Source organism: Eubalaena glacialis, chromosome 5, assembly GCF_028564815.1.
Source record: "Eubalaena glacialis isolate mEubGla1 chromosome 5, mEubGla1.1.hap2.+ XY, whole genome shotgun sequence".
NCBI classification, from domain to species: domain Eukaryota; kingdom Metazoa; phylum Chordata; class Mammalia; order Artiodactyla; family Balaenidae; genus Eubalaena; species Eubalaena glacialis.
The window spans coordinates 32,016,424-32,039,218 of record NC_083720.1 but is presented as its reverse complement, the minus strand read 5'-3'; the positions used below and the strand labels follow the sequence as shown (position 1 = coordinate 32,039,218).

Genomic DNA, 22,795 nt, shown 5'->3' with positions numbered 1-22,795 from the left:
AAAATAGACTAAATCAACTCATTTTATCACTGTACTAATGCTCATACCTACATCAGAGAGAGTATCCAACCTCTGGAAAGTGAGATTCAGCCATGAACAGCCAGAGGAAAAAATGAATGAAGTAGTGATAACATGCTACAACATGAATGAACCTTAAAAATACTATGCTAAGTCAAAGAAGCAAGTCACAAAGGACCACCTATTATGATTCTATTCTTACAAAATGTCCCAAACAGGGAAATCTATTGAGACAAGAAAGAAAAAAAATAGATTAGTGGTCGCTTAGACCTGGGGTGGGGTGGTGAGGGAACAGGGAGATGGCGGGGTGACAGCTGAAGGGTACAGGGTTACTTTCTGAGGTGATGAAAATGTTCTAAAACTGACTGTGGCGATGATTCCTCACATCTGTGAACACGTTAAAAACCATTAAACTACACCCTTTAAATGAGTGAACTGTATGGCACGTGAATTACATCTCAATAAAGCTATTTAAAAATAAGTAATCACTGAATAAATGCTAAATAAATGAATAAATTCCTCCTCCCCAATTAAAAAAAAAGGCAAAGGAGAAAACCCTCCCGGACATGATCTCCCTGAGTCAAACTACCGTGTGACTTAATCCTTGTCCACAGGGCTACCCTGTGAATTTAAAACGACAAAATGCTTGCTTGTGAAAATGCAGCATCTGGATGACAACTGTGGGCAAGGAATTCTAGGAACATATCGGGGTGTGCGAAAAGGAGGAAAAGCAGAAATAGTTATGGGTTGGTTCCCTGAAGGCAGACCTTTATTGGTCAGCAAGTCCACTGCTTGGAACTATTCAAATTAGATGTCCAGATCTCACTTGCATGGGTTAGTCTGCAATTGGGGCGCCCCCAGAGGTTACTAATGGGCAACGAGATGCCCTCCCAGAGCCAGGCAGAAGCAGTACTGGGTCCATTTTCTTTGCTTCTCAAACCATCAGACCTTGCTCTGCTCTTAGAGTAGAAACACTCCTTTGCCAAAGCACCGAGGTCAATTCTGATGCTTTGAGCGCCGATAAAACAGCTCAAGGGAAATGCAGATCTCACGCAGCTCAGCAGTCTGGCGCCCAAAAGCCCAGCGACTGTGCTTGTCAGTCCACGCAACCACTTGTTGCCACTGTGAGACAAGAAAACCAAGGCTCGGGGGTTAGGAACCCCTGCAGAGACAAACAGCCAGTCAACGACTTGCCTAACTTCTTGTCAGTATTTTTTCCCCACCACGAAATTAGCAACAACAGAACTTAAAGAAAAAATTAAAAGCCTTTTAAAATTTATTCTTCCAATCCTAAGGAAAAAAAATTAATTTTTCTGCAGGTAGCCAACTATTTTCAAACTGCACATTGCATACACATCATTGAATTCATTCATTAACTATTTAGACAACCAAAAAGAAAAAATTCAGATGTCCCTGAATTACAAACCGTTTTCTCAATTGTAGGCTAAATGTCAAATTTCTCTTGCTCTTTCCATCTTGGGAGGAAATATTTCTTTTTGAAAAATTTAATCTCTGACTAATTTCCCCAATTAGATACATGAGAACCCCTCAAAAATCTAGTTAATATGATCTTACATTATTTAAATTTGGCTTTAGCTTAGAATTATTCAGTAAATGGTATAGAAGACATGAAAGCAAACATCCTCAGGCCTGTAATTCACAGATCTATCTTGATACCTGTTCCAAGCAGGTAGTCATTCCCTGCCATGGATTTTGACCAAATATTTCCTATATGCGGTAACTAAGTAACACCATTTGCAAAGCAGTCGTTTCCTGCTCTGTTTCCAACTATCAGGAAAATTTTCATACTGTGAGTAAAGAAACAGAAACAGAGAGGTGAAAGTAATTTTCCCATTGGACAGCTACCAGGTGGCTGATCCTGCATTTGGGCTCAGCCATTCAAGATCCAGGGCATGTGTTCTGAGCCCTACATGACATAAGCAAATGGAAACTTGTCTACTTTCCTGAGATTCTGTTTGCCTAATTCTAATTGTGGTCAAGTCTGACAATAACTCTTAATGTGGTTACATAGTACACAGAGCAAATGTCTCACAAGTTAAGGTTTCTGGTGGTGGTGCTAATGAAAGTGACATAGTAGCAACAACTAAGCAGAGGAGGGTCTGACGCCTAGCCTTCATTCTTACCATCCATCCACCTGGCAGCGATGCTGATAAACTCGCCCCTTTAAAATGCTTTATGATGGATGTGTTAACTTACTTTAAAAATAAATAAATACAACAAAATGCTCTATAAATTATTGAGTTCTTTTCTTAAATAGTCTTAGGTTACTTACTATGCATTAACTTTTAATTTTAAAAAGTGTTTATTTATTAAAACAACTTTCCTGGCCCAACCCAAACAGAACTATCTACACAAGCGTTTTAGAATAACTAAACCAAATACTCTCTATCATACTTCAAATGGTCCATACTGAACTGAAAGCAGGTAAAGAAAGGCCGGCACATATGAAAACTACAGCCCTCAGGAACTGCTCTGACAGACGGCACCACTGCAGGAAGACCTGCCCACTCCTGTTCCCTGGGTCCTGCTTACTCTGCGTTCAGCCGTGGGTGTCTGCACAAGTGTCCCTCCCTTCCTAAACCGTAAGCTCCTTGAGGGTGGTGACCCTGTCTTCACTGTCATGTATGTTAACAATGGGGCTCAGCACAATGGCTTTCAAAATAAGTACCTTCAATGAATGTTTATGAGATGCATGATAAATCACACCTGAAATAAACATTCTTTGCTGTTTGCCTTCATTCTACCAGGAAACCTGTTTTAACCCTAAACTTGAGGGTTAATTCAGAAACTGCTACAACAACAGGTATCTTCCTCTGATAGTGAAATGAAATAAAATGTTTTTTCCTGGTTACTGTACCATCCTACAAGAGTCAAAAGAGTATCTTCTCTTCTGAAATAAATCATAAAAAATGAGCCAAGCTAATGCTGGAAAGCATTTTCTTGTCATCAAAATGGTTAATATGCTTTATATATATAAACCTCTTATAAATCAAGAAAGGTATGATCAAGTGATTCACACAAACATAAATATGTAAAAACACATATTTAATCTGAAATCTGCATAGACTTATTTCTATAAACTATTTAATTCTACATAACCTAAAAAAATAGATTATAAATAAATACGCATTTTTAACAGGGTTTCATTTTAGCATTGTTTAAAACAAGTAAAAAAAAAAAAACCCATAATTGAGGATAAAATCAATAAACTGAAATATTCTTATAACTAGATGGTATCCAGCCATGACAATTGATGATACAGACCTTTACTTATTCACATGGAAAGATGAGCAACAATATCTTTTTAATGAAAAAGTTATAATAAAATAATAACCTTATGAACCAACTTATAAAAGTACTTGTATTATAGTACAGTGGAGAAAGAACATCTTAAAAAAATATATAAATGAAACCATTATATCTGAGTGATAGAAATACAGGCAGTTTTATTTTTTTCTATTCTTTAATGAGTTTTCCCCTGACTTTTTAAAAACAGTATTACTTTAAAACAACAACAAAAATTTCCTTTTGAGAGAAAGAAGATTGTTTCTAGTAATTATTTTCTTAACAAAAAAAGTTTCTTCATTTTTTTAAGGAAACCCACTGTTGCAACTTCTCAGGAATGATCACAATTCCAGTTAATCCTAAACTAATTTCTTTTACTTAACTTAACATCATGATACCACAAAAATCACCACAAACAGCTCCTAGAAACGAAGCACAAACCACATTTTAATTGCTTACTGTGCAAAGAACACTCTTGGGCAGCAGATTTTTGCCTGTAAATACTCAGTTCTTATGGAAGAAGGAGGCAACGTCATTCACCAAAGTGATTCCAAGATTTACAAAACCTCTGGCCACACAGCTGTTTGATTAAGCTATTTAGTCCTTAAGACTTGAGGACACTGGGACCCTAGAAGTGAGCAACAGGAATTCCTATACAAATCAGACATTTATCAAAATGCAGCTGATACACCTAAGAAACAAATATTTCCTGGGAATTGTCAAGAACACATTGAGCAACCACATGGTTATGTGCTGAATGAACCAGAAGACAAATTTCAAGTATTCTTAGAGCTTGCTAATCAAGCCACCACTAAAGCTGAACTGTTTACATTGTTTAATAAAACACAAGCATAACAGACACTTTTAATCCTCAAAGTAATTTATCGACATTGACTAAGGATTATTCTTTAGGGGGGGAACTAGTTTATAAAATGGGTCCCAGTTCCTAAATCAAGGCTATCTGGCTTTGAATCCAAGTTCTACCACTTACTAAGCTTTGGAACTAGAGTAATCAATATAACCTCTCGGTGCCTCAGTTTCTTGAATGGCAAGACGGGAAGACTAGGTAGTGTTCACTTCATAGTGTTACACTGAGTATTTAATAAGAAAAATGCAGGTAAAGTGAATTCATTAAATATTACATGCTAGTATATTAATACTATTCCTCTCCTCACCTATAGGCAATATGCAGTTCTGTTTTTCATAATCACACAGAGGCTTCTAATCAAGGTCCAGGCAGCTCCAGAGGTAAGCGATTTTGTGAGGCACAAAAAATTAAATAAATTAGATAAATTATGGACCAAAATGATGTCCATAATGTAAAATGTTTGGTTGCAGATACTGGTTAATTTTTTGTTTTCTTAACATAAAAGAGAAAACACAGGATAGTCCTTAAGCCAAACTCATGTATGTCTGTTCTAAAACTTGTTCCTCTTTCTAAATTCATTATTTCCACTAATACTGCCCCCTCATCATCAGGCTAGAACTTTCACCATCTTTTTTGCATCTCCCCCGATTTCCCCTCACTTAGCTGCATCTAACTTGTTGCCTTTGAGCTCTGTGTTCTCTATTAGCACCATAGCTATTACTACCAAACATAATTAAAGACATTTATAATTCCATATATTATTTTATTTTATGCTTGCAAATACCGTATAGATTAAGAATCATTTACATCTTCCTGATGAGAAATTTACTGATTCAACAATCATCTAGCATCTTCTGAGTACCAGTGGCAGTGATGGCAATGAAAACTGAAGTTGCAGAAAGCACCCTGCAGTGAGAGTCAAGGCCTGGTCCAAGCATGGTACCACTACGTACTAGCTGTATATCCTGGCAAATTAACTGCTTTATCTGACCAAGCATTTCTTGGTCTGGTTTTACAGTGGTCCTTAACCACTTCCATGGTCCCTATGCCTCAGTTTCTCAACCCTCCTTATGCCTCAGTCTTCTCATCTGTAAAATGGGGATACTGGGGATATCACTGGGTTACTGTGAGGATTAAATGAGCTAATATATATAAAGTGCTCAGAACAGGCCTGGCACTTACTAAATACTCAAAACTAATAGTTAATGTCTATCCCATGGATTATACTTAATGCTCAGATAATTTCTAAGCTCAATTTCAGGTTTGTGATTCTGTATTAGCTTATATTTTATTCAAGTGTCTCCATTTAAATACAGATTGATATCTGGTGTTACTGCCCTATATTAATGAATTTTTAAAATTTCTGCTCTATTTATTCCACAAATATCCATGGAGTAACCTGCTCTATGCCAGGTAGTATAAGGTTGTGAGCAATAGAGATGAGTAAGACAAGCTCCTTATCCTAAAGGAACTAACAGTTAGTGAGACAGACAGACACGGAGACAACCAATGATTATAAGATGTGGTAACAGTTATGAAGAAGGTCCTGTGGGAACCCACAGGAGAGAGTACTTAGTCTTAACTGGTGGTGCAATCAGGAGAGCTTCATGAGGTACCATTTAGCCTGGATCTTTCAGGATGAACAAGACTGTGCTGGCAGGGAAGAGGGAGCAGGGCATTTCAGGGAGACCAAGCTATAATAACCTGAAGACAGGGATCTGGGAAAGCGTTTAGGATGCAGGTCTGGAAATGTCACTGAATCGTAAGCTGCAGGGTATGGTGGTAAGGAGGCAAGGCTTGCAAGGTGGATGATTCCAGATTGCATAAAGCTTTGAAAATAATGCCAAAGAATGTGGGTTTCATTCTGTAGTCAGTGGAGGAGGGAAAACCCCTGAGGTCTGACTAGAAGTGAACAGAGTGCCAGTGGTCTCCATGAGGCATATGTTTGGTAGTAATAGCTATGGTGCTAATAGAGAACACAGAGTTCAAAGGCAACAAGTGCCAGTGGTCTCCATGAGGCATATGGAGTGGTCTCCATATCAGGCATAGCGCTGAACTGGACTGAGTGGAGAGAAAGTAAGCTTTGGGGCCAAAGTGCCTGACTGCTTTCTAGGTGTGCAAGTCACTTGGGATATCTAAGCTCAAGTGAGTTAAATTATTGAATGTCTACTTGATCAGTATTTTTTCAAACCTTACTGTAGGTAAGAATCGCTAAAGTACCTGGTTAAAAGTGCACGTGTATGTCCTGCTTGCCGCTTCTGGTTCAGGACATCTGCAGAAGGGCCTACATATTTGCCTTTTTCATAAGAACACCAGTAAATTCGGATGCAGTTGGTCCGCCTTCCACAAACACTACTACTAAAGCAGAGTGCCGGGTACTTTCGTAAGTAGACGAGGTGGCAGTCTGTGTTGCAGGGGAAGAAATCAAGGTCCAGAGAGGAGGCAGCCGGCTGCAGCCGGTCACTGGCAAACCCCGACATCTAGATCTTCAGACCCCAAACGCGGTGCTCTGCTGCAGCTGCCGTCGTGTATGCACGCGTCTCGTCACCGCCGGCTCGCGGTCTGATCAGGGATTATGACTAAGGAGATAACCACGCTCTCCCTGGCCCCTCCTCCCTAGCCTGGCCAATAAAGTAGGAACTTCTGCTCTCTTGGCAGCGGCTGCAGCCTTTGTCTCTCCCACCCCCTCACTCACTTTCCACAAAGGAAAGCGACTCAACTCTGGTGATCTGGAGAAAGAATTGAGGAAGGACGGACTGACCCTTTGTTCTCCCTCTTGGGGCCAGCTTGCCCCGAGCGTGGGTTTGTTCTCGTCTCCAGTTCTATAGGAGGTAAGCTCCCTGCCCCTGTTAGGGAGGCCTGTGACTTAGTGGTGTGTTCCATCTGGGGAAGTCAAAGGAAGTCCAAATTCGTGTCACGGTTCAAGCCACGTTCTCCAATCCAGACTTATTAATAATGAAGCTGATATTCTGCTCCCCATCTGTCCAGCTTCTTGTCTATGGCTGGACTGATTCTTGACTGGGAGAAGGCATGAAAGTGATCAGCCTCCAAACACCAACCATAACCAAATATGAATGTAGTCAAGTGATACTTTTAAATACTGACTTCAAATAAATGTTTTTTTAAGGTTAAACTGCAATGTTGGGTTAACCCCAAATTAAAAAGGTGCATTGCCTTTGACTCTACAATTCCACTTCTAGCAATTCATTCCAAAGAAACAGAATTTGTGCAAAGATGTAGTTAGAAAATATGCATTGCATCACAATGTTGCTTAAGATAGAGGAAAAAAAAGTGACACCACCTAAATGTCTTACCAACAAAACTGATTAAATAAATTAGGCAATAAATCAGGCATCATTAAAAATGATGTTACAGAAGATATCCACTGTATATTGGTGGGGAAAAAAGCAAGTACAAAATGGCATATTATGTTTCCATTACCATGAATGTATAACATATACTTACGTATGTTTATATGTATTTCTAAATGGGCATAGGAAGAGGTCTAAAATGCTGCATGGTGAGTTTTGAGAGTGATCATCTCTGACGGCAGGATCCTAGGAATTTAATATTTGTTATTCCTTTTGCTCATCTGAGTTTTCTAGTGTATTGTTTTTTAAATGAAAGTACTTTCTTCTTATTTTCATAAAAAATAGCTAAGCATTACTGAAAAGAAGTTGCCAACAAAATCTTCAAAATAATAATTTTTTGCTTTACATTTAATCAACATTATGATTCATTTAATAAGTGTTTTATGTTCTGAAAGGCAAATATGGTTATTTTTTATGAAAATAAACAAGTCTTCAGACCTTAAGCAGGGAAGGGCAGTGACTCTATCACTTACTAAATTGAAGCAGGTTACTGCTGCCCCTGAGGATGGGCCCTTATCTTCAGCATGGAGATGACTACACCCAACCACAGTTTCCATTCGGGTAAATTGCCTAGCACAGTACCTGGCACATGATAGTAGTTAAAAAAGAAAAAAAAAAAGTTAATCGTTTTCCCTTTCAAAAGAATTTCTTGAGTTTTAATTTTAAACTTTTAACATATACCAAAAAAAAAAAAAGAAAAAGAGTAAAAACCAATTCAAGCAATGTCTGGGAGACTTGATTCTTTTCCTAACCCTGCCAGATACTTAACTGGTTAGCCCATTTGTAGTAAATGGTAAACATTTTTTACTTTGGTACTCCTGGTTTTGTTTCAGACTTTAAAAAATCGAAGTGTTGGGGTCTAAGACAATGTTTCACACACTTGAGATAAGACCACAATACCTTTTTCCTTTGGTCCAAGTAATGTGAACTAGTGTGCCAAGATGATACGTGTTCATAATTATTACAAGGTATAAATACATGATGTTTAAAACTGAAGAAGTCTACCAAGAAAGCTAACTCCACACTGAAATATATTTAACATTCACTGAGTTTTATTGAAAGAAAAAGAAAAGCCTTGAAAGGATGAAAGCTGTAATTTTCCAACGAGACTAGAAAAACACTGATTTCTCCTTGCTGCCTGGCCAACATATATATCCCCTTGGACCTGAGTTTTTTTAGGTGCCACGAAAGCTCGAAAGACTTAAGTCAGAAGAAAATTCGAAGGGGGAAAAAAATAACTCTCCTGTCGTCCTCTACATTCACGAGGCTCTTAAATCTCCTCTCTATATAATGTTTGCAGTGGGGAAAAGAAACCCAGCTCCTAAAGGATTAAGGAAAAAAAAAGTTTCCTAAATAAAAATCAATTATTACCCCCATCCAAGGAGTTAAGAGTTATCTGGCAATTTCATATCAAATATTAGAAGGATATGAGATTTTTAAACAAATCTTAAATTTAGAAATCCGTTCCCTCACACATCTCATTCCCTTAGTAGAAGAAAATCAGGTGCTCTCCTAACAACTGCGAGAGAAAGAAGAGCCCAAGAGAAGAAAGCTGTCTCTGTAAAGAATATAATGACAGTTCCCAAAACTTTTATTTATGCTAACATTTTCTAAAGGTTAATGTAAGGCCTTGACCCAGTGTCCAATTTCCAGGCCTGCATGGTGCCATGGTAAGAACCAAAAATTTCTCCCCTTTCTCAGAAGCTTCCTGGATACAGCCAAACACCTCTTGTGGCAGAATTCCTACCAGGTGGGGATGAGGGCTTATACCATCTGAGACTTGTGCTTTGCTCCCATAGCTAAAAAACTGAATGCTTTCACAGGCTTCGTGCCATCTGAATTGTACATCCACCATATAAGGTAGGCAACCAGATATTAATATGCCTCATAATAAACAAGGAAACAAACTCTGATAGAGGTTAAATACCTTCCCAAGGCTTTGGGGAAGAGTGATGGACGTGGGTCTAGACCCCAGACCTTTTGATATCTTGCCTAGGACTTCCCTCCTCCACAGGCTCAGCCTTCACAGGAGACTCTCTACCTCTGCCTGATACAGACTCAAAAGTTTTGCTCTCCACATTGCTGAAGAACATAATCAATTTACAACACACACTGGCCTAGAAGAGTCAGCACTGATGCTACCATACGTATTTAAAAAGAACATGCAGAATTTTTTAATATCTCAAAATACCTCAAGTGTTACTGAAAAAAGAAATGTCCTTTCTATCTGGGAAAGAATAAAAATGAATTGAGAAGCATTAACCGTACGATACAGAAACATAATTGAAGATGGTTTTCTTCTTTATTACTTTATTTCCATCTCAAGCACCCTTCTGAAAAAAGCGTTTCTATCACCTCTTCTTCTTCAATCAGGTTTCTAGGACATAAGTAAAAGATAAGTACTTCTTATGATCAGTCCTCAAATGAGGACCAAGTCCCATTCTTTTTCACTCTAGCAGCGAGCTCTCCAGCTGACTGTTTTCAGCTGTTACTTGGAAACAACATTCTGAAGGAGTGACTCTGACTTCCTCATTAAAGACAATGGTCTAATGCTCTTTTTTTTTCCCACTGAAGCAACAAATCAGAGAAAAAGTAAAATAATAAAATACTAAGGATTTATTTAGCAGACACTTTCAGATTTTGCTTTTCATATAGCATTTGGCTGAATAAAGACAGATCCTTTGGAAATATCCCCCAAAATACATGAAAAATTTCTAGTACGTTATTTATTCAGCAAATCTACTGAAGTGTCTATCCCGTGCTAGGCTACTCATAACATATAACTATCTCATAATTCATCAGTCGTCCCTGATCAGATGATCAACTATCATTCACAGTTAATAGGCTTTATTGCAAAAGTTTTCAGGATTTAAAAAAAAATAAAAGGATTTATAAAAATATCTTTGTGTGTCAGCTTTTAACAGTTTTGGTAACTGTTTCATTCAGAAGCTGACAATAATAAAAGAAAATTAAAACTACACTAGAGCCATTCCCCTTTTTATACTATCGTACCTTCCCTTTGTCCACCCCTCATTCAACCTTTCTCTATATTGAGTAAAGTAGTAACAGGCTTCCTTTTTAAAGCGAACATAACATCAACAATAAATTACTATGACTAAGATCAAAACTTGATTCTGCAGAACTGTCACCAAGTTCCATACAGTATTATTCGTGGGCATGGCTAGAAACAATGGTCAATAATCAAAAGGTTTTTTTAGAGTCTACTTGCCTCCGGTTAGCTGCAAAAATACAATACATTTCTAGACCCTCTGTGATGCAACATCTCTGCCAGTCATATTTCTCCTACAGACGGGGGGAAAGAGGACAGGTAACCTAAACTCTTGTTCGCGCTGTAATGCCCTTGCAATTTTCCCTGTACGGATTGAAGGCAAGCAAGTGACATTCTTCAGTGAGCTTTATACTGATCTACATATAGCAAGTGGATAATTTCAGCAGGTTTAGAGATTTGGCTAGAATGGGTATTGTGTATAAATGTACTGCTTTACAGAGACTTTACAGTCCTCTGAACAGCCTCTGATAATAGTCTGCACATAGTCCCAGCTAGATTGGCTAGATTATCAGAATCTGGAAGTTAGCAATCCCTGTTCCCTATCCATCCTCTGCTAAACTCCTGACTCTCCTTTTTGGTGCATTCAGTCTCTCCCCTTCCTCATCTTTGTTGTTGGTCTCTAGGGCATTTTCTGGCTTTGTGCCTCCAAATCTTATAGACTGATCATTTATATGCTTAAAGTGACTTAAAAGCTTATAGCAGAGTCTACAGTTCCTATAGGAACTTCACGAGGTCACAATTAATATTTAAAAAGTGATCATCAATCTAAAATATATTTTAATAATTATTTAAATAAAGTCCAATGGCTGCCTTTTCCAAATGAGTTAGGACCTGCTGGGACAGTACAAAGCAGTACTAAGTCCCTTGATTGCTACAGTATTAGCTTTCTACAGACTGGCTCCGTTTGGCATAATGACTTAAGTAATAACTTTAAAGATACAAATTTTAAATGAATATCCTCTTTTTAAAAAACTTCAGTCCCATGACAGTGGGACCTATATAATGCTGAGTTCTACCTTTGCCTGGGAATAAAACATACGTGCTTTTCTGCTGGCCCATGGACAGTGCTGGCATATTTTCTCTTTACACTTCAAGTTTGTCTTGAAATCACAGGGAAACCAGTTTTATAAAATTCCAATTATGTCTATAACATGTAAACGAGGAACAAGGGGAGTCAGAGAGGAATGGAATGATCTAATTGCTTAAAAAAATGTCAGTCACATAAACCAAAAACAGTTCTGCCTAAAGAACTAACAGGATTAGTTAAAAACAAAACAAGACTCAAAAAGTTGTAAAAATTTCTCAGTTGATACTGTGGAAGAATACTTGTGAGGTAACAAGTTCAAGTCCAGATAGACCCATTTATGAGGCCCTTACTCTGTCCTGTTGGAATTACACAAGTCAGTCTGCAAGACAGAAATGGATCAAAATAGTTGGGTTGATGAGAGCAAGTCCAGGACCTGTATGGGGGCAGGGGAAGGGGGTATTTCAAAGAGCAAGATTTTCTGCAGGTTGGCTTAATGGTCTTGTTTTAGTGAAACTGGGTTGTTCTCATGTCTTTATGAATGAACAAGAAATTTCTAGGGTCATTTCGAAAATATCTATCTGACTAAGGATCACACTTCTGCAGTACCAGTCATGCAAGGGCAATATTAGCTCCTGAAGGGTCACATGTAGCATGGCTCCCAGGACACTTGAATTAGCATGCCATTCGGTCATAAGATTTCTAAATTATCTGAAGGGGGAATGGCAATCACTCCCAGTTCTTCTGACTGTGGTCCTTTCCCAACTTTGTAGCAGTACAATTAAGATGAATCAAACAAGGATTTCCCTGGCAGTCCAGTGGTTAACACTCTGCACTCCCAATTCAAGGGGTGCAGGTTCGATCCCTGGTGGGGGAAGTAAGATTCCACATGCCACGTGGTGTGGCAAAAAAATAAATAAATAAAAGATGAATCAGACAGAAGAGCCTGGGGCCCTGAAGAACTTTTCCACACATTCTCCTGACATCACATTCAAATCTGAGATAGAATATACTTTCTAAAACTTAACTTCTCCTGAACTTGAGGTAAAAGGAAAATTTAATATACTTCGCTTCAAAAAGTACACAGCTTAGATTAGAAAATTTTAAATAATTTATTAGTAAGTCAAATGAAGTAGCTCCTTGCAGTAAAGTGAAAGGACACTTAAAATTTTTGCTCAAAACATAAGCCATAGTCTCTCTGTACCCTTGAATTAATAAGCCATAGTCTCCCTACTGATTATTGTTTCTGTGATTATTTTCAAAGCCAAGCAGCAGTGTGATGGACAGCTGGATAAGTGTAAGCTTACTGATTAGACATGTTCACCTAGTTCCTTAATTCCAGATGTGAACAATGGCAAACATTTAATTTTAACTGTAAGCAAATACAAACATGGGAGGTTAAGACAAAGTTATAATAGGTAAATTCTGTTCATCAAAAAGCAAAATGTTGATTCCCTTCAGGTAAAAACCATACAATAGAACTGAGTTGCTCAAGATAACAACAACAACAAAAAAAACCCTGAAACATTTTAATAGCAATGTCTACTAAAAATAAGAAAGGAAGATGAAATTCAAACACAAACACCTTCCTTTCCCACCTAAAAATCCATCCTCAGAAAGATCACGAAGAAACAAACAGTGCAGTCGGCAGCACTCTCCTGGCCAGGTGTTACTGTGGTTGGTGTGACCCGAGCTGCAACGTTTGCTGGCGCTTCCTGAGCTAAGTCTGCTGCTTTTCCCTTGAGCAGCTGAAGAGAAACGAGATGTTTCTCTTCAGAGAGAGGTGTTAAACATTTGGGTTGCATGAAGGACAAATGGAAGTTTGACACCTAAGATGAATAACCACAGTGCATGAGGCCAATGGGAACTTTCACTATGTAAAGCCAGCCAAGCTCACTGTCACACAGTATTCAGGCACACAAGTGCCAGGACCCAGCGCAGGAGGCAACGAACTATTTTCTCCTTTTACTATGTTACCACTGGCCTCCAAGGATTTTCATAAATAAGACTCAGAGAAAGAAAGTCTTCGGAGTATGCTTTTAATAAAGTCTCCAGGGCCCTTGCTCTGAAATATTTAAAAGGCTTCTGCAGCTTCTCACACTCGATGAAGACGACCACCTCAAGCCAAGGCTTACTGTGCTTTAAGAACTCATGACACCGAAAGTGTCATTATTACAGGTGCTTTCTTGCTAGGCCCAGTTTATCTGAACCAAGAAGTCTTACTTAAAATTCTATGAAACACCCATTCACAAGATTTCTGGTATAGACACAGCTCTAAGAATTTCTGTTCTAGAAGGATGTAATTAGCCAATTAAAATTTCCCTTCAGATGGAAAAAAAGAAAAAGCTTGATTGGCAAAGGTGGTTCTCCTGTGTAGGTAATACTATATTTAGGTCATGGGTAAAAGCTGTGCGAGCATACGTATGTCAGTGTTTGCCTAAAAAAGAGCAGACACATATAGAATTGTTAAAATGAGCCACCAGCAGAAACATTTCTGTGCGTGCCAGTTGGATCATCTGCAGTTACATGTGAACAGAAGATTCTGTGTGGGAAAGGGCTGGTCAGGGCCCTCCCTCACCCCCAGATGTTTTTCTAATCCTAACACCTGAGGGCAGCAGATACAGTAAACAAGCAGTTGTTTGTAATGCAAATCCAAGTAACAGGGCTGACTTGGGACTGCTCCCAGGCAAAGCCCAAACCCAAATGGTCACCCTGCTCCTGACACCCTAGATGCAAACCTATCACTGTGGATGTCAGTTGCACAAACACTCAGTCCTGCTAAGGACAGAGTTAAAGAGCAAGAGGCAGAAGTGTGGTTAGGGGTGAAGAGGAGGGGCTGCCTTCCGGTTAAAGTGTTTTGGGTCTCAGACACACTAAAAACAGCTGTTAATTATTAAAAACCAAAGATTTCAACTCACTTCGGTCGGACCCTAAAAGAAAAAAATTGAACATTGTCTTGTGGTTAAAACTGAAAAGCTTCTCGAATTGTGCAAACTGCAGAATATCACAAGAAAACGTGCCTAAAATAAATGTGTTCTAAAATGTAACAGAATAAAGCAAAGCAGCAGATAGGAGGGTAAGGTAACTGTTTCCTGACCACACCCCTTTCCTCCACTCTACACCCACCAACATTTATTCTGGCCACAAATCTTTCCTAAACAATGAATGACGGTTCAATTCACTGACCTCAGAATTTTAATACATACACTAACAATAAATACTTTCCATTCTAACAATTTAAAATGATTAGTATACTGAGGGGGTAGGAGAAAAGGCTAGAGAGACCTAAGGCAGAAAATGCTGGTTTAAAGAGGAAGCGAAGCTTAATTTTCAATATTCTTAGGAATAATTTATAAATATCAATAGACTTTTAAAAAATTATTGTTTTGAAAAAAGTGGCTAAACTAAAGAATAAATTCCACAAATACTTATTAAGCATTAACTGTGTGCACAGCCTAAAAGTATAAGAGTATTTTAGTAGCTATTTTCTATTGTTACCAAGTCAGAGACTATAATTTGATTTGTCGGAAAGATTATTTGTTGTTCTAAAAAGCCTTCAGCAGAAATCTTCAATTATTCCTTATCTAAAACATAATCTCCTCCCCCTCCCCTCCAAAACATCAACAAAAGAAAAACAGCCCAACTTTAAAATATCTGAATGTACGCATATTTAATTCAACAATATAAAGTCTCCTACAAATTTTAAGACTCAGAAGCATTTATTTGGGTAGTCTCTAAATGTTAAAAACCATATTTGCTTTTATTAGTTCATTCACTTTTTAGATAAGAGATTTATATGTACCTAACACACATTTCTATCATTAAATATTAGAAAAGCCTTTTAAAATGTGAAATCACTCTTTCCTATAACAACCATCACAAGATTTCCAAGATCTCCATTTTAGCTGCTATATGCGAATTAGAAAAATCTTATTCCCTACTTAAAAGGTCAAATATCTTTTTGGAACTTGTGGGAAAAAATTCTAACTTCTAAATCACAGTGCCCGCATAAAGTGGTTATATTTCATAGACCTATCGCTTCAATAGTTGAGGGCCACAGATAATCAAGATAACCATAAATACTCTTGTTTGTTGATGACTGATTAGGAGGTATTCCTCTCTCCTACTCTGTAGTATCTCATGGCTCCCAGATTCTGTCCACTGAGGTATCCACGATAGTACTTGCCCCCAGATGTCTGTGACTGATTTTTTTTTTTTTTTTTCACTTGGTGAAGGCACTGGGCTAATAAGGCAAAGACTACAGGTTCTTTTTAATCCTAGATTTGACTTGTGGGAGGGCCAGTTAGACTGAAACCCTCATCCCCAACACCCAAATATACATGTTTTTCATTGGGGTTTGGGTGGTTGAGGGAGAGTGAGGGCAGAAAGAAGGTATATATATTGATGGAGCAATAAAAAGCCATCACTACCTACGAAGAGACGAATCTCAGGGAGAACTCCATCACCAGCACATTTCACATTCATGTACTATAGAGGTAACCCTTTAGATGTTTTCTTACTATATAAATGAGGTTTCCATGTTATGCATAATGTGTAAAGCAGCTATAACGCCACTGGATTTTTAAAACTTGAAAGTTAACTGAATCCGGAGATAAAAAAGAAGAATTTTCATTAGCGTTATCTTCAAGTGATACTTTCTTAACAATTGACAATAACGCAAAAATAGCTCATTCCTCCCCACCCCCAAACTGATTTTAAAGAAACATTAGCTAATACAATAAAATGAGACACTGTTTTAAAAGCTGAAGTAACATTTCCAGTATTCCGCTCCAAATAAGCCAAAGGAGTTCTGATTCTACATAGCTTATGGGCAATGAAAGACATACAGCACTTAGTTAATTGAAAGATTAAGTCAATTTCCCTCATCAGAGTAGAAAGCACAATACTCATAAAATCATGAATTTGCTGATTTAAATTCACTGATTTCATGATCGCTCATGATCTGTTTTTTATTATCTTAACCAATAAACCAAAAGCTAAAATTCCAAGTGCAAGACATCAAAAGTAGCAATATTGTAAGGCAGCCATTCCTCATAGCAGGTCTTATTTAGCAATGACTGGTCATACATAATGAAAGCATTTCCAGTGTCTTTAAAAAAACAAACATTTTGCCAAAATACAAATTAATTTACACTTCTGAAATAATCTGCAACATCAGCATGTTACTCACTGTTCTCGGGATGGGTGGAGAAAGAGATCCATTTGACATGTATGGGTCATTATTCATATTTGGCATCATTATGTACCCGGAATAACTCGAGTAAGAGGGTCCCTTGTTGTAGAGTCCTCCATCTGGATGCTTTCCTGAGAGAATGCAAAGAACAATCATATGTGTTTTGACTTCCTTTTTATATCACTGTATTTTTCATTGAAAAGTTAATAGTACTACTACAAATCAGACCTTACATAAAAGATTTGTTTACGAAGTATTGTAACTGGATTATTATGCTCTACTTTAGATTGACAGTATTTATTCTCTTAAATGGCTTAGCAGTGAACCAGATGTTTTAAAAACATGTGGTTCAATTTATTGCCACTACTGACTGGTTTTTTACTGGTGTTTTTACTAAAATAAGTGTTATCCATCTAACTTAATTTGTTCTAATACTAACAAACTGGACTAAGAAATACAGACACATGAAAGAAGACACACAAAGCTGTAATATAAATATACTAGGCCATTCAGCTATACCCACACGTATATATTTATACACTTGAAGTTATGCTCCATCGTATTGGCAAACTCAAAAATTCTACCTGTGCTTCTAGATTTCTGGAAATTTTCTAGATTTTACTGAGGGAGCAAGTTGTATCTAGCATATGGGCAACTACCCAAATTTATGAAGGATTAACTACAGGAGACTTAATTTTATGTGCTACACTTACATCACTCTGGTAAAGAAATGTGTGTGTGTTCACTGTATACATTTCTTCTCTTTAATCTGTGTAACTACTTTGTAGCTCAGAAGGAAGCCTGATATTATAGTTCTCTTCTCTTCTTCCCCTAGCTGACATATTGTATGTGCGAACACCTCATTCTGGTCAGGCCAATTGTAAGTAATTAAAGGAGAACAGAAATGTAGACTGTTCAACAAGGGAACCCTAAAGATTACAGATTCTTTTAAAGTCACACGGAGTTCTCCTTAAATCTTAAAAAATATGTAGAATTTTTACAGTTTTGAGCAAGAATCGGAAATGGGGAGAAAGTCTATCACGTTCCATATGCATAGTTCTTAATTTTAAGAATAATGTTTTATATTTTTACAAGTTAGATTCTTCTTTACTGAGCCATATTTAGTCTGCGCATACAGTGCCTGCCTTCTCACTATAACAAGAAACAGCAATTTCACAAATGAAAGCCCATTTGAAACTATTCTTGTTGGAAAATAAATTGGTGTAGACTGTCACTCTTTATAAGAATGCAGGAAAAAATAGTAAAGATCTACAATTAGAGCTTTAGGTAAAATGAGAAAAAGAGAAAAACTAATTATAGGCATTTCTCTTCCACAAAGAATCTGGAAGCCAACAGAAATTCAAAAGCCCCTAAATCATTCAAAGACAGTTTTTAAATTATGTAACTATACATTAGTGATAAGCAATAAGTTTCCTGGGTTTTCTTTCCCATTTTGTTACAACACAGGCACAGTCTTATCACATATGATTCGAGTTTCTTGGATGCAAATAAAAATAGCAAAACATACCTACATTCACAAATTGCACATGTTAAATGTTAAGGTTGGGAGAAGTAGAATTAGCGTCTTACCGTCATCAGGGTGTTCTCTGGCCTTGTCGTGGTAGGAGTCCTGAGAGGTTTGTGCTTGTCTGGCCACCTAACAACACGAATCCCCACCCCCAAAAGAAAGAAGATCACTTTACAGTTTGTGACAATAATGATACAAGTGTGTATCCACTGGTAACTCAAAAGAGGACAATCAGGTGCAACTCAATCTACCTGTTTTATTAATCTAAGAGGATAAGCTAAGGCTGAGTACTGGGAAATCTTTCTCTTTTCAACATGTGTTTTTGAAAATTATCTACCCAGGACTACCAGCTATAAATGATAATAACAACAGAAACAAACTTGCGAACAATCCATATGCTGTTCTGACCGCTGTTTACTAAAACACAACAAGGCTACTTGGATACCTAATATGACAAGAATTTGAGTTAACGGCGTTAATCGTTTTGATGGCTTCTTCAACCACTGTTTACTTCAATCAGAGCTGATTAAAAGCGGGCTGAAATATTTTGCAACTGAAAATGACATTTAACTAAAAACAAACCCGTCACTCACAAATGGGGATCTTAGGCAACTGTCCCAAACCAATCCCAGCAGGAGCTCTTCTCCTCATAAGCTACCATGGCTGGCTCAGTGCAAGCTTACAAGAGAAAAGTAAACTGTTCTGTGGTTAAAGGGAGGAAAACGTGAAAATTGGGCTATAGACTTCTAAAAGGTAGCCCAGCTAATATCAGTTCTGGTAACCACCATCCACCCAGACTCAACCACGTGCAAATCAGTGGTATTACCCCTTCACTATCTTCCTTGGGTCTGCCCCATGCCCACTTACCACTGGCAAAGATTAACAGAGCCCTAATAGGAATTCTGGACTTCAAATGCAGCACCCTTCTCCCCAAAGCAGAAACGTTTAGAAAATGTGAAGTGCGTGGCAACTTTATCGATAGAAAAAGAAAGGACGAGGAAAATGGGTAGAAATTTTAAAAGGCTGCTCTACAAATATGAGTTTGGCCTCGAGTGTTTTGGATGTCATTTGGTTCCTCGGACATCTGTCCTCCCAGTGGCCTCCTTCCCCCCATACACACATAGTCACAAATCTTTTAAGTGGAGCTGGGTGTGCCCTGGCCACCCCTAGGTTCCCCCCTAATTGGCATGTTGGGATGAAAGATTCAGGGGATAGAGAACACCCCTATGTTCTCCTTAGAACCCAGGCCCCCGGGCTTCCAAAATGCGTACTCACCCCTGCCATTGGGATAAAGAAGGCAACTCTGAGGTGTTCTTAAACTTACTGTTTAAAACCCAAAATGTCCCCGCCCCCAAAACCACACGCTTTCTTTTTGGGGGCAGAAGGATGCCATTTAAGGAAAAAGAATATACCCTCCAAATTTCTTTGGAGGGAAAAGGCGTTGGTGAAATCATCTGAGTGTCAGGACTTTTCTACCGGATTTCCTCCAAAGCGTTTCCCAGTTGTTGAAGAAGGGTGGCCAGTGGAGTGTCGGGTATCAGGGTCCATCCGCCCCCCCTCCCCCCACTTCTGAAGCTCTCCGCGAGGCCTGAAATAGCCCTTCCGCGAGGTCCTGCTCGCGGCTTTCTCTCGCCAGCACCCACGTGTCTCTATTTACTCTACTCGGGTTACCATCGCTATCGCCCGCAGCCGGCCAGGAGATCTGATAATGCGCTTTCCACCCTCCCCTGAGTGGGTGCACTGGCTTCCGCTGCATCTCTCCGACTCGCCCTTCTTCTGCAAAGATTTAAAGGCCTGATTCGGGCCCAAACTAACCCCAAATATAAGCGTACTTTTTTCTTTAAGTGGCGATGATTGGAGAAAGCTAGTGTTGCGGGCGGTACTGCGAGGCACCCCCTGGGGTGGCTCGGCTCGCCCACGGCTGCTGGCAGCCGGCCCCAGCGGCCCAAAGGACCCGCGCCCGCACCGCCCCCGCCGCCGGGGCGCGCGCCCCCTCGGCCGGCCGGCTCCGCAGCGGTTGGGGCCTCCCCGCCTGTCCCCGGCCCACGCCCGCCTCCCCTTCCTCGGGCCTGTGGCTCTGCTCGCCTTTACCTAAGCCTTTGGTGGTTTAACGCACTTTTGCAGAGACATCTACCGCGAAAGATAGCGGGTGCACTCTGTTTTCCGTCCTACGGAAGAACTTCTCAGTAGTGTTGTTCAGACATCCTCGCTTTAATGCATCGCACTCACTAAACCCCACTAAAAAGTCCGAAGGCCAAACATTATGGGTTAAGGGCAGGTTCTCCTGGCCGCAAACCAACGGTTTAGTCACCAAACCCCAAAACTGATCCACTTGGAATGTTTCCCAGCACACCACACACACACACACACACACACACACACAAAGAAAGAACACTAACCAGAAGCCCAGCCACCCGCCCCCATCCCCCCACCCTGCAGACCTACTCGGGACCCTTCAGCCGGGGCTGTCCAGCGCCTTCCCTCCCTTCCTCCCTCTCTGACCTTCCCCGGGACCCGCCACGCCTCTCAAAGCTTGGGGCAGCGGCCCGCTCACCTCGTGTCCGTTGCTCGCCGGGATGATTTCGGATTCGTTAACCAAGGAAGACTTGATGTCGGCTAAGTCACCTTCCTCTTCAGGGTGACTGATCTCGGCGAAAATCTTCTCCTTCTGGGGATCGCCCTCGTCTTTGAAGGGGATCATCTCGTCCGTGGCGCAGAGTTCCGGGTCCCCCCCACCGCCGCCGCCTGCCCCGGAGAGTTGGGGCATCCCGACCACTCTGTAATCTCCGCTCCGCTGGGGGAGCACCCCAGGCGACAGCAGAAAAGAGAAGGGGTCAACGAAAAGGGGAGGAGGAAAAGGAGAATTGGAAGGATGCGTGAGGGAGGAGAGCGGGCGGAAGCCGGGCTGGAGAGCGCCGGGCTGGCGGCCGGCAGCCGGAGCTGCTGCAGCGGCCCCCGCGCCCCGGTGGCCGCCCGCGCCTTCCCACTCCGCGAAGACCTACGCCCGCGCCCGTCCCCGACGCCGAAAGACACAGGGATGCGAGGGCCGCCGCAGCCGGCGCCTCTGGGGGCGTCTGTGCCGCGCGCTAGGCTAGGCTGCCCGGGCGGCCGCCCCACGCCCCCAGCGTCTCCGGGGTCTGCGCGCGGAGGACGCCAGTTCCGGAGGAGTTTCGACTCTCCAAAGACCAGTGGAGAGTCCGTCGGCGCGTCTCTACGCAAATCTCTCCACCTTTGCTTTCCCAGATGCCGATCTGCGAGTCTGTTTTCCAAGAAAAGAAGGGAGCTAGGCAAAACGGCTCCGTTTGTCCCAGTAGAGACGGTGCAAAGAGAATCAGAAGATAACGAAATGTCCACTTCCTGGAGGATAAAAAAAATAAAGAGCCACCCGGATTGGAGATGTCCGTTTTAAAGCTTCTTATTTCCTTCCCTTTCGCTTCGGTTTTCCTTCTCCAGGAGCATTTAATCTGCCGGAGGAAAAGGTGGGGGCGGAGGAGGAGGGAAAGAGAAAGAGAAGAAGTTTGCCAAGAATAAAGTTTGTGTCGGCGAGTGCAGGGAGTCGGCAGTGGAGGGCACGGCTGGGTCTCGGGGAGTCACAGCAGGGGCCTGGGACCCAAAAGATTCTGCCGCGAGCTGGAGCCGACACACACACACACACACAGACACACACAGACACACACACACACAACCCGACCCCTCTTTGTTCCCGTCTCGAGTTTCCTCAGTCTGGCTCGCTCGCTCTTTTGCTCGCCGCTCTCCACGCCTCCGCCGCACCGCTTGTCAAAGCAAAGAGCTTCACCCCTCGGGTTCGCCAGGCCCGGGGGAGGGGGACGCCCCGAGCTTGGCCGCGTGCGGGGCTGCGGGCGCGTCCCAGCTCCTCAGCCGGAGAGCGCGCAGCCTGGTCCCTCCTCCGCGCCCTGCCCCGCAGGTGAGCGGCAGCGCCTCCCCGCCGCTTCTCCTCCTCCCGCGCCTCGGCGGCGCTGAAAAGCTACCCTCTTGCGTCGCTTCTCCTCCCCTTCCCCTCCCCCGCCTCCAGCTCTCCTTGGCTGCCCGCTGCGGGGGGGGGGGGGGGCGGGGGGGAGGTGGGGGACGGCGAGAAGGAGGAGGTGATTGAGGACTTTTTTTTCCCCAGAGCCTGTAGGACGAGTCCTAGGTTTTGGGGTGTGTGTTTGTGTGTGTGTGCGCGCGCGCGCGCCTAGAGGAAAGATTCAGGCAACTTGGCGAGCGCAGGAAGGACCCGGCGCTTCTTGTAACCCACGAGAGAGACGCTTTGCCCGCGTGAAATTGACAAGAAACTCTGCCCCAACGGTTTAACTTCATCATCTAAGTGTCTCTTCCTTGTTCCCTTCCCACCCACCCCCCTCCTTCCTCTGCCAGTCTCTCCCCCACCTCCTTTCCGCCTCCCTCTCTCCCTCCCTT

The 22,795-nt window shown here is 41.2% G+C and overlaps 1 protein-coding gene across 6 annotated transcripts in view; it reads right to left on the bottom strand.

Moving 5' to 3' along the window:
* LEF1 (lymphoid enhancer binding factor 1) overlaps positions 1–22,385 on the bottom strand; it is a 116,329-nt gene extending 93,944 nt beyond the window's left edge. For all 6 annotated transcript variants that reach the window (XM_061191173.1, XM_061191176.1, XM_061191174.1 and 3 more), the window contains exons 1-3: positions 20,934–22,385; positions 18,442–18,508; positions 16,849–16,982 (exon numbers count right to left, since the gene is read on the bottom strand). In XM_061191173.1, the coding sequence (XP_061047156.1) occupies positions 16,849–16,982; positions 18,442–18,508; positions 20,934–21,146 (414 nt within the window). In that variant the 5' untranslated portion in view covers positions 21,147–22,385. The remainder of the gene's footprint in view (positions 1–16,848; positions 16,983–18,441; positions 18,509–20,933) is intronic.
* Between the last annotated feature and the right edge of the window lie 410 nt (positions 22,386–22,795).